This window comes from Molothrus ater, chromosome 4 (assembly GCF_012460135.2).
Source record: "Molothrus ater isolate BHLD 08-10-18 breed brown headed cowbird chromosome 4, BPBGC_Mater_1.1, whole genome shotgun sequence".
Taxonomy (NCBI): domain Eukaryota; kingdom Metazoa; phylum Chordata; class Aves; order Passeriformes; family Icteridae; genus Molothrus; species Molothrus ater.
The window spans coordinates 72,133,239-72,149,170 of NC_050481.2; the positions used below are offsets into that span (position 1 = coordinate 72,133,239).

General features: G+C 49.7%; 1 protein-coding gene across 4 annotated transcripts in view; it reads left to right on the top strand.

Annotated features, from left to right (window-relative positions):
* Positions 1-15,932, top strand: part of EXOC6B (exocyst complex component 6B) — a 310,416-nt gene that overhangs the window by 54,412 nt on the left and 240,072 nt on the right. For all 4 annotated transcript variants that reach the window (XM_036382126.1, XM_036382128.1, XM_036382125.1 and 1 more), the window contains exons 2-3: positions 6,171-6,336; positions 14,547-14,594. In XM_036382126.1, coding sequence (XP_036238019.1) covers positions 6,171-6,336; positions 14,547-14,594 — 214 coding nt within the window. The remainder of the gene's footprint in view (positions 1-6,170; positions 6,337-14,546; positions 14,595-15,932) is intronic.

The following is a 15,932-nucleotide window of genomic DNA, read 5'->3' on the forward strand; positions in this document are numbered from 1 at the left end:
CCTGGAGGAGCAGGAGAGCTCAGGAGGGCTGGATTTTCCTGGAAAAGGATCCTTGAGGGTGAGGAGAGCTCAGAAGGGAAGGTTTAAGATTGGATTTTCCTGGAAAAATGATCCTGGAGGAGCAGGAGAACTCAGAAGGGAAGGTTCAAGCCTGGAGTTTTCTGGAAAAGGGATCCTGGAGGGTCAGGAGAGCTCAGGAGGGAAGAGCCAGGACTGGATTTTCCTGGAAAAGGGATCCTGGAGCGTCAGGAGGGCCGAATTTTCCTGGAAAAGGAATTCTGGAGGGTGAGGAGGGCTCAGGAGGGAAGAGCCAGGGCTGGGATTTTCCTTGGAAGAAAGATCCTGGAGAAGCAGGAGAGCTCAGGGGGGCTGGATTTTCCTTGGGAAAATGATTCTTGAGGGTAAGGAGAGCTCAGAAGGGAAGGTTTAAGATTGGATTTTCCTTGGGAAAATGATCCTGGAGGAACAGGAGAGCTCAGAAGGGAAAGTTCCAGGGCTGGATTTTCCTGGAAAAGGAATTCCGGAGGAGCAGGGGAGCTCAGAAGGGAAGAGCCAGGGCTGGGATTTCCCTGGAAAAATGATCCTGGAGAAGCAGGAGAGCTCAGAAGGGCTGGATTTTCCTGGAAAAGGAATTCTGGAGGTTGAGGAGAGCTCAGGAGGGAAAGGTCCAGGATTTTCCTGGAAAAGGAATTCTGGAGAAACAGGAGAGCTCACAGGAGGGAAGAGCCAGGGCTGGATTTTCCTGGAAAAGGATCCTTGAGGGTGAGGAGAGCTCAGAAGGGAAGGTTTAAGATTGGATTTTCCTGGAAAAGGGATCCTGGAGGAGCAGGAGAGCTCAGAATGGAAGGTTCAAGCCTGGAGTTTTCTGGAAAAGGGATCCTGGAGTGTCAGGAGGGCTGAATTTTCCTGGAAAAGGAATTCTGGAGGAGCAGGAGAGCTCAGGAGGGAAGAGCCAGGGCTGGGATTTCCCTGGAAAATGATCCTGGAGGAGCAGGAGAGCTCAGGAGGGAAGGTTCAAGCCTGGAGTTTTCTGGAAAAGGGATCCTGGAGGGTCAGGAGAGCTCAGGAGGGAAGAGCCAGGACTGAATTTTCCTTGGGAAAATGATTCTTGAGGGTGAGGAGAGCTCAGAAGGGAAGGTTTAAGATTGGATTTTCCTGGAAAAATGATCCTGGAGGAACAGGAGAGCTCAGGAGGGAAAGTTCCAGGGCTGGATTTTCCTGGGAAAGGAATTCTGGAGAAACAGGAGGGCTGGATTTTCCTGGAAAAGGAATTCCGGAGGAGCAGGAGAGCTCAGGAGGGAAAGTTCCAGGGCTGGATTTCCCTGGAAAATGATCCTGGAGGAGCAGGAGAGCTCAGAATGGAAGAGCCAGGACTGGATTTTCCTTGGGAAAATGATCCTGGAGGGTGAGGAGAGGTCAGAAGGGAAGGTTTAAGATTGGATTTTCCTGGAAAAATGATCCTGGAGCGTCAGGAGGGCTGAATTTTCCTGGAAAAGGAATTCTGGAGGAGCAGGAGAGCTCAGGAGGAAAGAGCCAGGGCTGGATTTTCCTGGAAAAAGATCCTGGAGGAGCAGGAGTGCTCAGAAGGGCTGGGTTTTCCTGGAAAAGGAATTCTGGAGGAGCAGGAGAGCTCAGGAGGGAAGAGCTTTCCATCGTGTGCTGGTGTTTCCTTCCTGTCTGACACCAAACTTTATTTTTTCCACACTCAAGTTTGGCTAAAAAGGAATAAAATAATAGAATTTTCTAATAACCAAAGGGGTTTAGTCATCAGATGTTTATTTCTTGGCTTTGCCACCTCCAAAGGGAATTTGTCCTGGGCATTTTAAGTCATTTTGAGCTGTTTTTTCTTCCCTCATTTTCAGATGTAAATCCCAAATTTGCCTTTGAGCACAAACACTTCATTACTGCTGTGGGGTTTTATTGTTTCGGTTCATCTCTGAGCGCAAACACAACTTCCCCACCTCTGGTTTTTTATTGCAATTCTCCTTTTTGAGCTGAGAATCCTTTAGAGTTACCGAGACCCTGCTAAGAGGCCGTGCAGCACTAGATGGCACTCGGGCTCCAAATTTCAGATTTCAGCAGCCAAAACTCCACCAAACTTTAGTGAAAATGCAGCAGCATCACTCCAGTGCTGCCCCTCCTGGGATCTGAGGAGCTTTTCTCTCTTTTTTGCACCTTTGGACCAAGCAGGAGAAGGCGGTGCCCTCCCCATCACCTGCTCCGGGTGTCTGGGTTCTGTCACACTGAATTTATGGAGGTTTTATTTTTACAATTCTGGAATTTTTGTTTTGCCGCTGAGAATCTTTTACTGATCCTGCAGAACTGAAATGGCCTGAAAGAACAGTAATGAAATCGATTTGCTCCAGCTTTTAGCTCTGCCTTGGGATTTTTCCCTGTTTCTTGGGGGCCTGTGTGGGTTGTAGGGATGGGATTCTCCAGAGGGAGAGCACAGATCCCAGTGCAGGAAAAAGGATTTCCTGTGTCCACCTGCAGTCCTGGGCTTCTGGTTCCTTCTGCAATGTTGCTCCTCACTGCTTCATGATTGTTTAATATTTTATTGTCTCAGCTTGGTCAGCCCTGTCATTGCTGTCTTTTCTCTCTGTCATTCCCATCTTTTCTCTCTGTCATTCCCATCTTTTCTCTCATTCCCATCTTTTCTGTCATTCCCATCTTTTCTCTCTCACGTTCCCATCTTTTCTGTCATTCCCATCTTTTCTCTGTGGTCATTCCCATCTTTTCTCTCTGTCATTCCCATCTTTTCTCTCTATCAATTCCATCTTTTCTCTCTGTCATTCCCATCTTTCTCTGTCACTCCCATCTTTTCTCTCATTCCCATCTTTTCTCTCTGTCATTCCCATCTTTTCTGTCATTCCCATCTTTTCTTTCTGTCATTCCCATCTTTTCTGTGTTCCCATCTTTTCTCTCTGGTCATTCCCATCTTTTCTCTCTCTCATTCCCATCTTTTCTCTCTGGTCATTCCCATCTTTTCTCTCTCTCATTCCCATCTTTTCTCTCTGGTCATTCCCATCTTTTCTCTCTGGTCATTCCCATCTTTTCTTTCTGTCATTCCCATCTTTTCTCTGTCATTCCCATCTTTTCTGTCATTCCCATCTTTTCTCTCATTCCCATCTTTTTTCTCTCATTCCCATCTTTTCTCTCTGATAATTCCCATCTTTTCTCTGTGGTCATTCCCATCTTTTTTCTCTCATTCCCATCTTTTCTCTGTGGTCATTCCCATCTTTTTTCTCCAATTCCCATCTTTTCTCTCTGTCATTCCCATCTTTTCTCTCTGTCATTCCCATCTTTTCTCTCTGTCATTCCCATCTTTTTTCTCTCATTCTCATCTTTTCTCTCTGGTCATTCCCATCTTTTCTCTCTGTCATTCCCATCTTTTCTCTCATTCCCATCTTTTCTCTCATTCCCATCTTTTCTCTCTGTCATTCCCATCTTTTCTCTCTGTCATTCCCATCTTTTCTTTCTGTCATTCCCATCTTTTCTCTGTCATTCCCATCTTTTCTGTCATTCCCATCTTTTCTCTCATTCCCATCTTTTCTCTGTGGTCATTCCCATCTTTTCTCTGTGGTCATTCCCATCTTTTCTCTCTGTCATTCCCATCTTTTCTCTCTGTCATTCCCATCTTTTCTCTCATTCCCATCTTTTCTCTCTGTCATTCCCATCTTTTCTCTCTGTCATTCCCATCTTTTCTGTCATTCCCATCTTTTCTGTCATTCCCATCTTTTTTCTCTCATTCCCATCTTTTCTCTCTGTCATTCCCATCTTTTCTTTCTCTCATTCCCATCTTTTCTCTCTGGTCATTCCCATCTTTTTTCTCTCATTCCCATCTTTTCTCTCTGGTCATTCCTATCCTTTCTCTGTGGTCATTCCCATCTTTTCTCTCTGTCATTCCCATCTTTTCTGTCATTCCCATCTTTTTTCTCTCATTCCCATCTTTTCTCTGTGGTCATTCCCATCTTTTTTCTCTCATTCCCATCTTTTCTCTCTGGTCATTCCCATCTTTTCTCTCTGTCATTCCCATATTTTCTCTCTGTCATTCCCATCTTTTCTCTCATTCCCATCTTTTCTCTCTGTCATTCCCATCTTTTCTCTCTGGTCATTCCCATCTTTTCTCTCTGTCATTCCCATCTTTTTTCTCCAAAGGCTGCCTGGAATCTGCTCTATCCCTAATTTGGCCCTAATATCTGACCCAAGCTCAAATCCATAAACCTCACTCTGAGCTTAACTCTTGGATTGGGAGGGAACTCAGGTTTAGAAGCCAAAGGCAGGGCCAAGGCTGGGATTGCCACAGTGCATTAAAAATATCTGTATTTGCTGTAAAAACCCAGAAATTCCAGGAGAACAACCCTGGAATTCCCAGAGAGGGACTTGGTCCCTCTGCTTCCCTGGGAAACATTTGAGGGACAGAAATTTGGGTTGAACTTCCATCCTTATATTTAATTTTAAGCTGAAGGAGGGCAGGGATGGATGGGATTTTGGGAAGGAATTCCCGGCTGGGCTGGAATTCCCAGATTTGCTCGGGCTGCCCCTGGATCCCTGGAATGTCCAAGGCCAGGTTGGATCCCCCTGGGACAGTGGGAGGTGTCCCTGCCCATGGATGGGGTGGGATTTAAGATCCTTTCAATCCAAACCATGCTGGAATTCCTTGATTTAACACTAAAAGATGTCCCATGGGTTGGATTTGGATCTCTTGGGCTGAGGTGGCCCCACCAGTCTCCAGCTCTGTTGTGTTTTATCAAAACTGGGCTGGCAAAGTTTGGGATATGAGGGGCAGGGGATTTGGGCAGCTGTGGGGATCCTGGAGTTTTCCATTGTCCCTTTCAGCCTCAGAGCCCAAAGAACATCCAGAGGATTCTCCAGGGGGGATTTCTGGGCAGGGGGATCAGAGGTGGCTCAGCTCAAAAAGAAACCTTTGTTTCAGGTGCTCCTGGCCTGTTCTGGTCTCTCAGGGAACACAAAATGGTGGGAAAAGGGAAAAAGGGGTGGAATAGAAACATTTCAGGTCCTGCTGGGGTGTTTTTGTCTCTCAGGGAACACCAAAATGGGTGGAAGAATGAAAAGAAAGGTTGGAATAGAAACATTTTGGGCTTGGTTTGTCTCTCAGGGAACACCAAAATGGGTGGAAAAAGGAGAAAAAAGGTGGACTAGAAACATTTCAGGCCTGGTTGGGGCTGTTCTGGTTTATCAGGGAACACAACATGGTGAAAAAGAAAAAGAAGACTTGAAATAGAAACATTTTAAAACCCAATTTGCTGTCTGGTTTGCAATTTGTCCCTTTGTCCCGAGAGGGTGTTTTTGGGGTCAGATTTTGGATATTCCTGGTAAATCCTGGCAGGCAGAGCTGGGGGTGCTGGGCTGGGATGTCCAGAGGACATTTCTGGGGTGAAGTTTTGGATGTTCCTGGCAGCAGAGCTGGGGGTGCTGGGCTGGGGGTGCTGATTTGGTGTCTTCAGGGGACGTTTTTGGTCCCCTGGGTTGGGTTTTGGATGTTCCTGGTGGATCCTGGCAGCAGAAGTGGGAATGCTGAGCTGGGATGTCCAGAGGGTGTTTTTAGGGTCAGGTTCTGGATGTTGCTGGTGGATCCTGGCAGCAGAGCTGGGGGTGCTGATCTGGGGGTGCTGATCTGGGGAATGCTGATCTGGGGGAATGCTGATCTGGGGTGCTGATCTGGGGAATGCTGATCTGGGGGAATGCTGATCTGGGGGTGCTGATCTGGGGGAATGCTGATCTGGGGGAATGCTGATCTGGGGTGCTGATCTGGGGAATGCTGATCTGGGGGAATGCTGATCTGGGGTGCTGATCTGGGGCAATGCTGATCTGGGGGAATGCTGATCTGGGGTGCTGATCTGGGGTGCTGATCTGGGGTGCTGATCTGGGGGTGCTGATCCGTGGGTGCTGATCTGGGGGTGCTGATCCGTGGGTGCTGATCTGGGGGTGCTGATCTGGGGGTGCTGATCTGGGGAATGCTGATCTGGGGGAATGCTGATCTGGGGTGCTGATCTGGGGAATGCTGATCTGGGGGTGCTGATCTGGGGGTGCTGATCTGGGGGTGCTGATCCGTGGGTGCTGATCTGGGGGTGCTGATCTGGGGGTGCTGATCCGTGGGTGCTGATCTGGGGTGCTGATCTGGGGTGCTGACCTGGCTGTCCCTGCAGGTCTGTGTACGATGGGGAGGAGCACGGGCGCTTCATGGAGAAGTTGGAGGCGCGGATCCGCAACCACGACCGCGAGATCGAGAAGATGTGCAACTTCCACTACCAGGGCTTCGTGGACTCCATCACCGAGCTCCTCAAGGTGCGGGGAGAGGCCCAGAAACTCAAGGTGAGATGTTGGGAAGGGTGAGAGTTTGACAAGAACGTCTCACAGATGCTTGGCAGAAAGATTTTTAAATGTGGAGTCTGATGAAGGAATAGAAATTAAAGCAAGTTTTGATATAGAAGAAAAGAATTGCTGAGCCAGCCTTGCTGGATAACCAAGGAGGCAAAGGGTGTGTGAGTTAGAAGGGGTTTTTATGGCTTAGAGCAAAGGATAAACCCACCCCAAACAAGAAGATGTTTTTACCAAGCACAAAGAGAGCACAGGCAAACAAGGCAGCAAAGCTGCAAGCAGAAAAAAGGTCTCAGAATTTTCCACTGCAAGAAAACTGCAAAACAACTTCTAGCTTAAACTGTGATGTACTGACTTCTAGTGATTGGAGAACAGTAACATGAATATGGGAATTACAGCAGTTATGATGGGCTATAGGTAAAAGTTAAGGTATGGATTGGTTCTACTGTATTGAGATGCTCGGCAAAGGAAAGTATGGAGTGCAATGTAACCCAAAGAAAAGTCTAGAATGCATTGTAACCAAAACCAAAGGGTCTGCAGGGCTGCCTGCAGCTGGAGCTGACAGCTGTGGGCACAGCTCTGTCACCCCGACCCTGGGCTGCTGTGACATCTTGGATGGAATAAACTGCATTTTGGATACAATAAACTGCATTTTGGATACAATAAACTGCATTTTGGAGAGCCCCAGGAGTCCTGCATCCCTCATTCTGGCTCTTACAGTGAGGGAAAATACAGGCTGGATATCAGGGAAAAGGGTTTTACAGGAAGGGTTGATGTCTTGTGAAGGCTGACCTAGAGCAGAAGCTGGACAGAGTTACAGAATAAAGCAGGGATTTATTCAAAGCATCTCCTCCATGGATGCACCTTGGGCAGCACAAGAGCCCAGCCAGGGCTGCACCCAAGATGGACCAAAATGGTCCCAAAATGGACCCAAGATGGACCAAAATGGTCCCAAAATGAACCCAAGATGGACCCAAATGGTCCCAAATGAACCCAAGATGGACCCAAATGGTCCCAAAATGGACCCAAGATGAACCAAAATGATCTCAAAATGCACGAGCGCTCCCGGGGTCTCTCCCTGGGATCAGTTCTGCTCCATTTGCACCTTGCAGTTCATTGTCCCATCCCAGCTTTAGCCCCTGCAGTCCCATCCTTGTTTTTCTCTCTCAGCCCATGGTGTTTGTGCTCCTGGGCTGAGATTTGGATCATTTGTCCTTGGTGCCCAGCTGGAGCAGGAATTGTTTTGTCTCCCTGCTCTGTGCACAGAGCTCAGCATCCCATAATGTGAACCCAGACCCTCACACTAAAGCAGCACAGAACCTGAAAATATAAAAGCTCAAACCTGAGGCATGAGGGTGATAAAGTTCTGGAATGTTCTGCCCAGGGAGGTGGTGGAGTCCCCATCCCTGGGTGTGTTTAACAAAGCCTGGGTGTGGCACTGGGTGCCAGGGTTCAGTTGGGGTGCTGGGGCTGGGTTGGACTCGTTATCTTTAAGGTCTCTTCCACCCCTGTGAGTTCTGTGAAAATCCTGCCCTGACACTGCCCTGGGCAGCTCTTTTTAGGTGGCCCCATCTCAGGCACTCTGGGATTCTCAGAACCACATCAATCTTTTCTCCTTTTATCCATGACATTTCTATTTAAAAAAAAAAAAAAATTAAAATATAAATATTTATTTTAATTGTTCCTGGAGCAATGGGTTGGTCATTGAAAGTTTAGCAATTATTTGGCCAAACTGCACCAGTGTGGTGCATTAAAAGCACCAAGAAACTTCAAGCCAAGCCTGTTTTCATTAGGAAAAGTGCTTTTCCTCATGGATCTTATCCCAGTTTCTTGAGCTAAAATAAGTCTTGTGGCCTTTAAAACTGTGCAGAAAGACGAGGGAAAGGTGGGATTTACCCAGTTCTTGGAAAAGTGCTCAGTAATGTGTGGAAAAAGCCATTTGTAGGATGAGAGTTTGGAAGAAGGGCAGGAAGGAAACTGGAGAGGCTTCAGGAAAAGGGAGCAGGAGGTTGGAGGTGCTTGGGGCTCAAGTTTGGTTCCTGTGCCTTAAAATACAAATATTCCAGATTTGGGGAGCACAGGAGTGTCAAAACCTCCCTGATTTTCCTCCACAAATCCAAGCAGGACAGGGAGAGGTGTCTGGGCCATCCCTTCCTGCAGGAACAAGGTGGGACCCGGGCTGGAAACCCAAAATCCCTCCCAGAAGAGTCACCTGGGGAATGGGGCTGAGGCAGTGGCTCCCAAAAAGGGGTGGTTTGTCCTCAGGAAGCAGCTCAGGGAGGTTTTCTGGCTGAGTGGAGCCTGTCCTGGTGAAAAGTTCTGGCAATTGGGAAGGACTGTCCTGGTGTTCGGGAGTGTGGGAGACTGGAAAAGCTGAAGTTCTAAATCACAAAATCTGTCAGAAAAGCAGATTTTCTGGAGAAAAGGGAAGAACTTGAAGTCAGGGTGCTGAGCACTGCTTTTAACACATTTATTCATTGATTTAAAGCTACCTGTGGCATTTCCCAGCAGGGTTCTTACTTGACACATCCAAGTCTCCATCCCAAAAAGGGGTTTCCTCTCAGGAGCACCTTCCTGAGGGATGTCCTGAGGAGAATTCACCCAGCAATTCATTGCAGGATGAATCCATTGGAATTACCATGAAATAAGTCCTTTTTTCCCCTTTTTTTTAAAATTTTTTTTTTTATTTTTTCAAGGCATTGTTTCCAGCCAAGACTTGCACATTGTTTGTTTGCTTGGAGCTGGTTCCCATTCTGCCACCAGCCCCTTTGTTGGTGGCTCACTGTGAAGTCCATCCCTGTCCCCTCAGGATCTCCCTTGATTTCCAGGCCTATGTGATCCATAAAACAGCACATGGCAAAAACATCCCCAGAAAGGCCTTTCTGAAACCCTGGGCCCTCTTTGTGAGGCTTTCCCTGGGGAATCATCTGAGGATCGAGTGCTGAGAGTGGGTTTGGTTCCAGCCATTCATCCTCCATTTGATCTGGGCCTTTGAACCCGTGAGGAGCCAGCGGGGCCCTCCCTGCTCCCTCCTCCTCCTCCTCTCGTGTGCTCTGGGCTGCTCGGGGGGTTGGTTTTTTGCAGAAATGTCCTTTTTGCTGTTGTTTTTGCTCGATGTGGATGTGTCACCTTCTGTGGCTGGGCCTCTCAGAGTGGCCACAAATGAACTAAACCTGAGCAGAGCCTCAGGGCTGCGTTTTCTGTCTTGTTTGTCCCCGAGCACTGCCTTGGGAATTTTATCTCCTTGAGCATCAGCTGGCTGGACACGAGCCTGAGGTGCCCAGGTGGGCAAGAGACCCCTGGGCTGGGCCAGCTCTGGGGTGGCAGCAGGGCCAGGGCAGTGCCACAGTGTCCCTGTGCTGGCACTGCTGGGGCACCTCCGGGGCTGGGGAGAGCCCCAGAGGGGCTGGAGCGTGGCCAGGGCAGGAACAGAGCTGGGAAAGGGCTGCAGAATCCCTGAGGGAGCTGGGAAAGGGCTGCAGAGTCCCTGAGGGAGCCGGGCAGGGGCTGGAGAGTCCCTGAGGGAGCTGGGAAAGGGCTGGAGAATCCCTGAGGGAGCTGGGAAAGGGCTGGAGAATCCCTGAGGGAGCCGGGCAGGGGCTGCAGAGTCCCTGAGGGAGCCGGGCAGGGGCTGCAGAGTCCCTGAGGGAGCTGGGCAGGGGCTCAGCCTGGAGCAAAGGAGGCTCAGGGGGCCCTTGTGGCTCTGCACAGCTCCTGCCAGGAGGGCACAGCCGGGGGGATTTGGGATCTTATCCCAGGGAACAGGGACAGGAGCAGAGGGAACGGCCTCAGGGGAGCTCGGGGTGGGCATTGGGGACATTCCTCATGGAAAGGGGGGTCAGGGATTGGAAGTGCCCAGGGAGGTTTGGAGTGCCCACCCCTGAGGGATTTCAGTGCTCTGTGGATGTGGCACTTGGGGACATGGGGTCAGTGGTGGCCCTGGTGCTGCTGGGCATGGTTGGACTGGGTGATCTTTTCCAGCCATGATGATTTGGGGATTTGTGATTTCCAGCTGCCCTGCTGTGGCTCAGCAAAGAGCTGCCCTCACGTTCATGCCATGGACAGAATGGTGGGATCTTGGCAAGGAATTCCTGGCTGGGAGGGTGGGCAGGGGCTGGGCTGGAATTCCCAGATTTGCTGGGGCTGCCCCTGGATCCCTGGCAATGCCCAAGGCCAGGTTGGATCCACCTGGGACTGAGGTGTCCCTGCCCATGGAACTGGATGGGATTTAAGGTTGCCTCCAACCCAACCCATTCCCTGATTCTCTCACTCAGCTGGGCCATTCCTGGTGGATTTTTATCCCACCTCCCCCAGTGTTGTCCCAGCTGGGGCTGTCCTGATTTCCTGCTCCAGGAATCCCAGCTCACGTGGCTGCCAAGCCCTTTTTAATGCTACACCTTTTTGCCCTGTCAATCATAAACCAGAGGTGATTCCTTCTTAATTTTATGGAATCCCAGAATTGTTCAGATTGGAAAATCCCTCTGAGTCCAACCATTGCCAGCACTGCCCAGGCCGTGTCCCCAGGTGCCACATCCATGGATTTAAATCCCTCAGGGGTGGGCCCTCCACCCCTGCCAGGGTTGGACAGCACTTTTGGTGTAGGAATTTCCCCTCATGTGTAGGGAAGAGACCTGGGAGCAGTTTTTGGGATTCCAGCATGAAGGATGGCTCTGGTCACTGTCCCTTCCCTCGTGGGTGGATGTCACCAGCAGGGACAGGGACAGATCCAGAGGTGGCTCTGTGGTGGTGTTTGAGGGTCCCAGGATGAGGGAGGAGATGAGAATCTTGACTCCATGTTTCAGAAGGCTGATTTATTATTTTATGATATATATCATATGAAAAGAAAATGATATATTAAAACTATACTAAAGAATAGAAGAAAGGATTTCATCAGAAAGCTTGAAAGGAAAGGAAAAAATGATAATAAAATTTTGTGACTGCTCACAGCCTCGACACAGGTGGCTGTCATTGGTCATCAAGTAAAAACAATTCACATGCTGGGTAAACAATTCTCCAGATCACATTCCAAAGCAGTAAAACATGGAGAAGCTGAAACTTCTGAGGTTCTCAGGAGAAAAGATCCCAATTAAAGGATTTTTCAGATAATATGTCTGTGACATGGCTCCGTTCCCAGGGTTCCTCTCCAGCTGCCCTTGCTCCTCTCTCCCAGCGTTCTGCCCCCCTGGGATGATCCCAGGGACTCTCTGGGCCCCCCGCTCCCTGTTCTGGGGTGTGGATGAGGGAACAGCTCACCCCACAAATCCCTGGAGTGCTCCCGGTCCCTCCCGTGCCACCTGCCTGTCCCCCTCTGCACGTCTGGCCTGGCTTAGCAGAGCCCAGCTCTGCCAAGCCCAGCTTAGCAGCACGGGGTCTGTGTAAACAATCATCCAGTTTTCATCCAGGCCTGGAGACTGCAGGAACAATCCCAAACACGACCCCCTGCCCCCCAAAATCCGGGAGCGTGCAGGGCCCCGCTCCAGCCCTGCTTTTCCCTGGAGCTGGGATTGCTGGGGGATTTTAGCAGCAAACCCCCCCAGCCCCAGCCTCAGTTTAGGAGTGGTTTTAAATTACCCGACACGGATTCCTTTTTCCTGGTGGGATTTTCGGGATCTGAGCAAATCAAATAATCTTTGGAGGAGATGCTGGGCTCCTGCTCGTAAAAGCTCCAAACACCATAAAGGAAATGAGCAGGTTTTGGGGAGGGCAGGCAGCCAGCAGGGCTGCAGCTACTGCAGCAGGGCCAGAGATGGGATGCAGATGCTGGAGGGGAAATCATGGAGAACTCCTTTCTTCCATCCTGGGAAGCTTGGGAAGCACCATGGCTGGTGTGGGAGTGGAAGGGAGCTCTGAGGTTGGGTGGTTCTGCTGCTGGGAGCCCCACAAACCTTCCTGGGGGAGGCTGGGCCAGGGGGGAGATTGTGGTGGCCCAGGATCTGTTTCAAAAAAATGGATCCTGAATCAATTTGATGTGGATGAATCCAAAGTTTTCCTTCTGTCTGACCTGGTGAGCTCAGAAAGGACGGAGATTGTGGGATCATGGAGTTGGTGAGGTTGGAAAAGTTGCTCAAGATCTTTAAGTCCAGCCACCACCAAAGCCCATTCCCAGATGCCACATCCACAGGGTTTTGTACCTTTCCAGGGATGGAGACTCCACTGCAGCTCCTTCCAATGCTGGGCAGCCCCTTCCATGAGGAATATTCCAAATATCCACCCTGAGCCTCCCCCTCTGCTCCTGTCCCTGTTCCCTGGGATAAGATCCCAAATCCCCCCGGCTGTGCCCTCCTGGCAGGAGCTGTGCAGAGCCACAAGGGCCCCCTGAGCCTCCTTTGCTCCAGGCTGAGCCCCTGCCCGGCTCCCTCAGGGACTCTGCAGCCCCTGCCCGGCTCCCTCAGGGACTCTGCAGCCCCTGCCCGGCTCCCTCAGGGACTCTGCAGCCCCTGCCCGGCTCCCTCAGGGACTCTGCAGCCCCTGCCCGGCTCCCTCAGGGACTCTGCAGCCCCTGCCCGGCTCCCTCAGGGACTCTGCAGCCCCTGCCCGGCTCCCTCAGGGACTCTGCAGCCCCTGCCCGGCTCCCTCAGGGACTCTGCAGCCCCTGCCCAGCTCCCTCAGTTGTTTCCTGCTCAATTTCTGCTCCAGGATGGTTCTTTTACCTTCCCAATCCCCCTTGGAGCTCCTCCTGCTCCTCCATCCCCATCCTGCTGGAGAATGGGAGAGCCCCACGTGCTGTTCCTTCCCTGGGGTGAAATTTGTTACAAATTCCTTGTTTCCATGATTATTCCAAAGGAAGCGAAGCTCTCAGGCAGATCTGTGAGATCTCCCACTCCTGGAAGCCCTTTCAGGGCTCTGCCTTCCAGCTCTTGGTGTTTTCCAAGCTCTGGGAAAGGTTCTGCTTCCAGAAGGAGCAGAACTCTGGAAATCAGACAGGAATTTGTTCCTAAAATGGGGCAGGAATGCAGCAGCAGCTCCCACTGTGGGGAGAACCTGGATCAGAAAAACCCTTTTACAGGAACGAGCTTGGAAATGAACATTTCCAGCTTTAGGAGCTGCAGGAAGAGATTTTTGGGGAAAAAAAGGGGTTTTATGGCATGGAAATCTTGGAGTGATGTGAAATCTCAGAACCCTGAGCAGCCCTGCTGGAATTCCCTCAGGAATTGGCTGTGGTGCCAGAGATCTGGAGCTGGGAATGTTGGCTTGGAAGTTTGGGTTCTTCCAGCTGTCCCAGCCTGAACTCAGGAGAATTCCCTATAGTTCTCTTCCCACTCCTTGGCTGGATAATGGGAGAACTCCTGATTTTCCATTCTGACGAGCCCCAAAATCCCCTTTGTTCTCCTGTGGGTCCTGCTGGGGCTGGGAAGGGCTGGCCTGGGCTCTTCCCACTCCAGGGAATCCTCAGCTTTGCCAAGTGGAAATTTCCCACCTCTTGGGGAAATTGGTGGGATAATCCAGAAAAAATAGGGAGTTTTTTATCCCGGGTATATAAAAATATCTTACACCAGGCAGGAGCAAGGATCCATCCAGAGGGAAATGAAGATCCCAAAGGAAGTTTTATGAGAAATTCCATGAATATAAATAATTATTTGTAGGGGAAGCTCCTGGTAAAGAATCCTTTGCTGTTGGGATATGAAGGAGTTAAAACTTAAATGGAATTGATTTGGTGATGGGGAAGGGAATTAATTCCTCCCTCACTCAGGTGAAAACTGGAGTTTTCCAAACTGGATCCATAAAAACTGCAGCGTTTTTAGGCTTCCATGCCTCTGAATTAATTCCTGTTGCCTTTCCCTTTTCTCCAGTGGCAAAGAGGCAAATCCCTGGATTTGTGTCCTTGTTTTTCCCTTTTTCACATCCTCAGGATTTTCTCTGGAGCCTGAGCCCTGAGAAATCCCTGTTAGCTTGAAATGAGGAAAATTCCCTGTCCAACCTGGCCCTGTGTCTTTTTCCAAACTGGATCCATGAAAACTCCAGCATTTTGAGGCTTCCATGCCTCTGAATTAATTCCTGTTGCCTTTCCCTTTTCTCCAGTGGCAAAGAGGAAAATCCCTGGATTTGTCCCCTAGTGGCAGTGGCTGTTAACTCAGCCATAAACAGCTTTTCCATGGGCTGGGAGCCGTGGGGAGGGATGGTGTTTATGGACAGTTTGTTTTGGTGGGAAGAACATTGTCCTGATTTATGGGATGTGCTCTGTGCTTTTCCCAATATTCCCACAGAACCAAGTGACAGACACCAACCGGAAGCTGCAGAACGAAGGGAAAGAAGTAAGTGATGGATCCAGTCCTGGAATTACAGCCTAGACTGGGGTGGGAGGGAGAATTCCCTGTCCAGCCTGGTCTTGTATCCTTGTTTTTCCCTTTTAAACATCTCAGGATTTTCTTGGAGCCTGAGCCCTGAGAAATCCCTGGTAATTTTGGGATGTGAGAATTCCTTCCTTGTATCCTTGGTTTTCCCTTTTACACATCCTCATGATTTTCTCTGGAGCCTCAGCCCTGAGAAATCCCTGGTAGCTTGGAATAAGGAAAATTCCCTGTCCAGCCTGGCCTTGTATCCCTGTTTTCCCTGTTACACATCCCCAGGATTTTCTCTGGAGCCTGAGCTCTGAGAAATCCCTGTTAACTTTGGGATGTGAGAATTCCCTCCTTGTATCCCCCTTTTTCCCTTTTCCATATCCCCAGGATTTCTCTTGGAGTCTGAACACTGAATAATCCCTTTTAGCTTTGGGATGAGGAGAATTCCCTGTCCAACCTGACCTTGTATCCTTGTTTTACTTTTTCCACATCTCAGGATTTTCTTGGAGCCTGAGCTCTGAGAAATCCCTGGTAATTTTGGGATGTGATAATTCCCTCCTTGTATGCTTGGTTTTCTCTTTAATACATCCTCATGATTTTCTCTGGAGCCTCAGCCCTGAGAATTCCTTGTTAGCTTGGAATAAGGAAAATTCCCTGTCCAGCCTGGCCTTGTATCCCTGTTTTCCCTGTTACACATCCCCAGGATTTCTCTTGGAGTCTGAACACTGAATAATCCCTTTAAGCTCTGGGATATAAGAATTCCCTGTCCAGCCTGGCCTTGTATCCTTGTTTTTTCCTTGTCCCCATCCCAGGATTTCTCTTGGAGTCTGAACACTGAATAATCCCTTTTAGCTTTGGGATGAGGAGAATTCCCTGTGCAACCTGACCTTGTATCCTTGTTTTACTTTTTCCACATCTCAGGATTTTCTCTGGAACATGAGCTCTGAGAAATCCCTGTTACTTTTGGGATGTGAGAATTCCCTCCTTGTATCCCTGTTTTTCCTTTTCCACATCCCCAGGATTTTCTCCTGGAGCCTCAACCCTGAGAAATCCCTTTTAACTCCGGGATGTGAGAATTCCCTTTCCAACCTGGCCTTGTGTCCCTATTTTCCCCTTTTTCCACATCCTAGGATTTTCTCTGGAGCCTCATGAAATCCCTGTTAACTTTGAGATGTGAGAATTCCCTCCTTGTATCCCTGTTTTCCCCTTTTCCCCATCCCCAGGATTTTCTCCTGGAGCCTCATGAAATCCCTGTTAACTTTGGGATGAGGAGAATCCCCCAGGAGCGAGCGGCCACATCCTGCCTTTGAG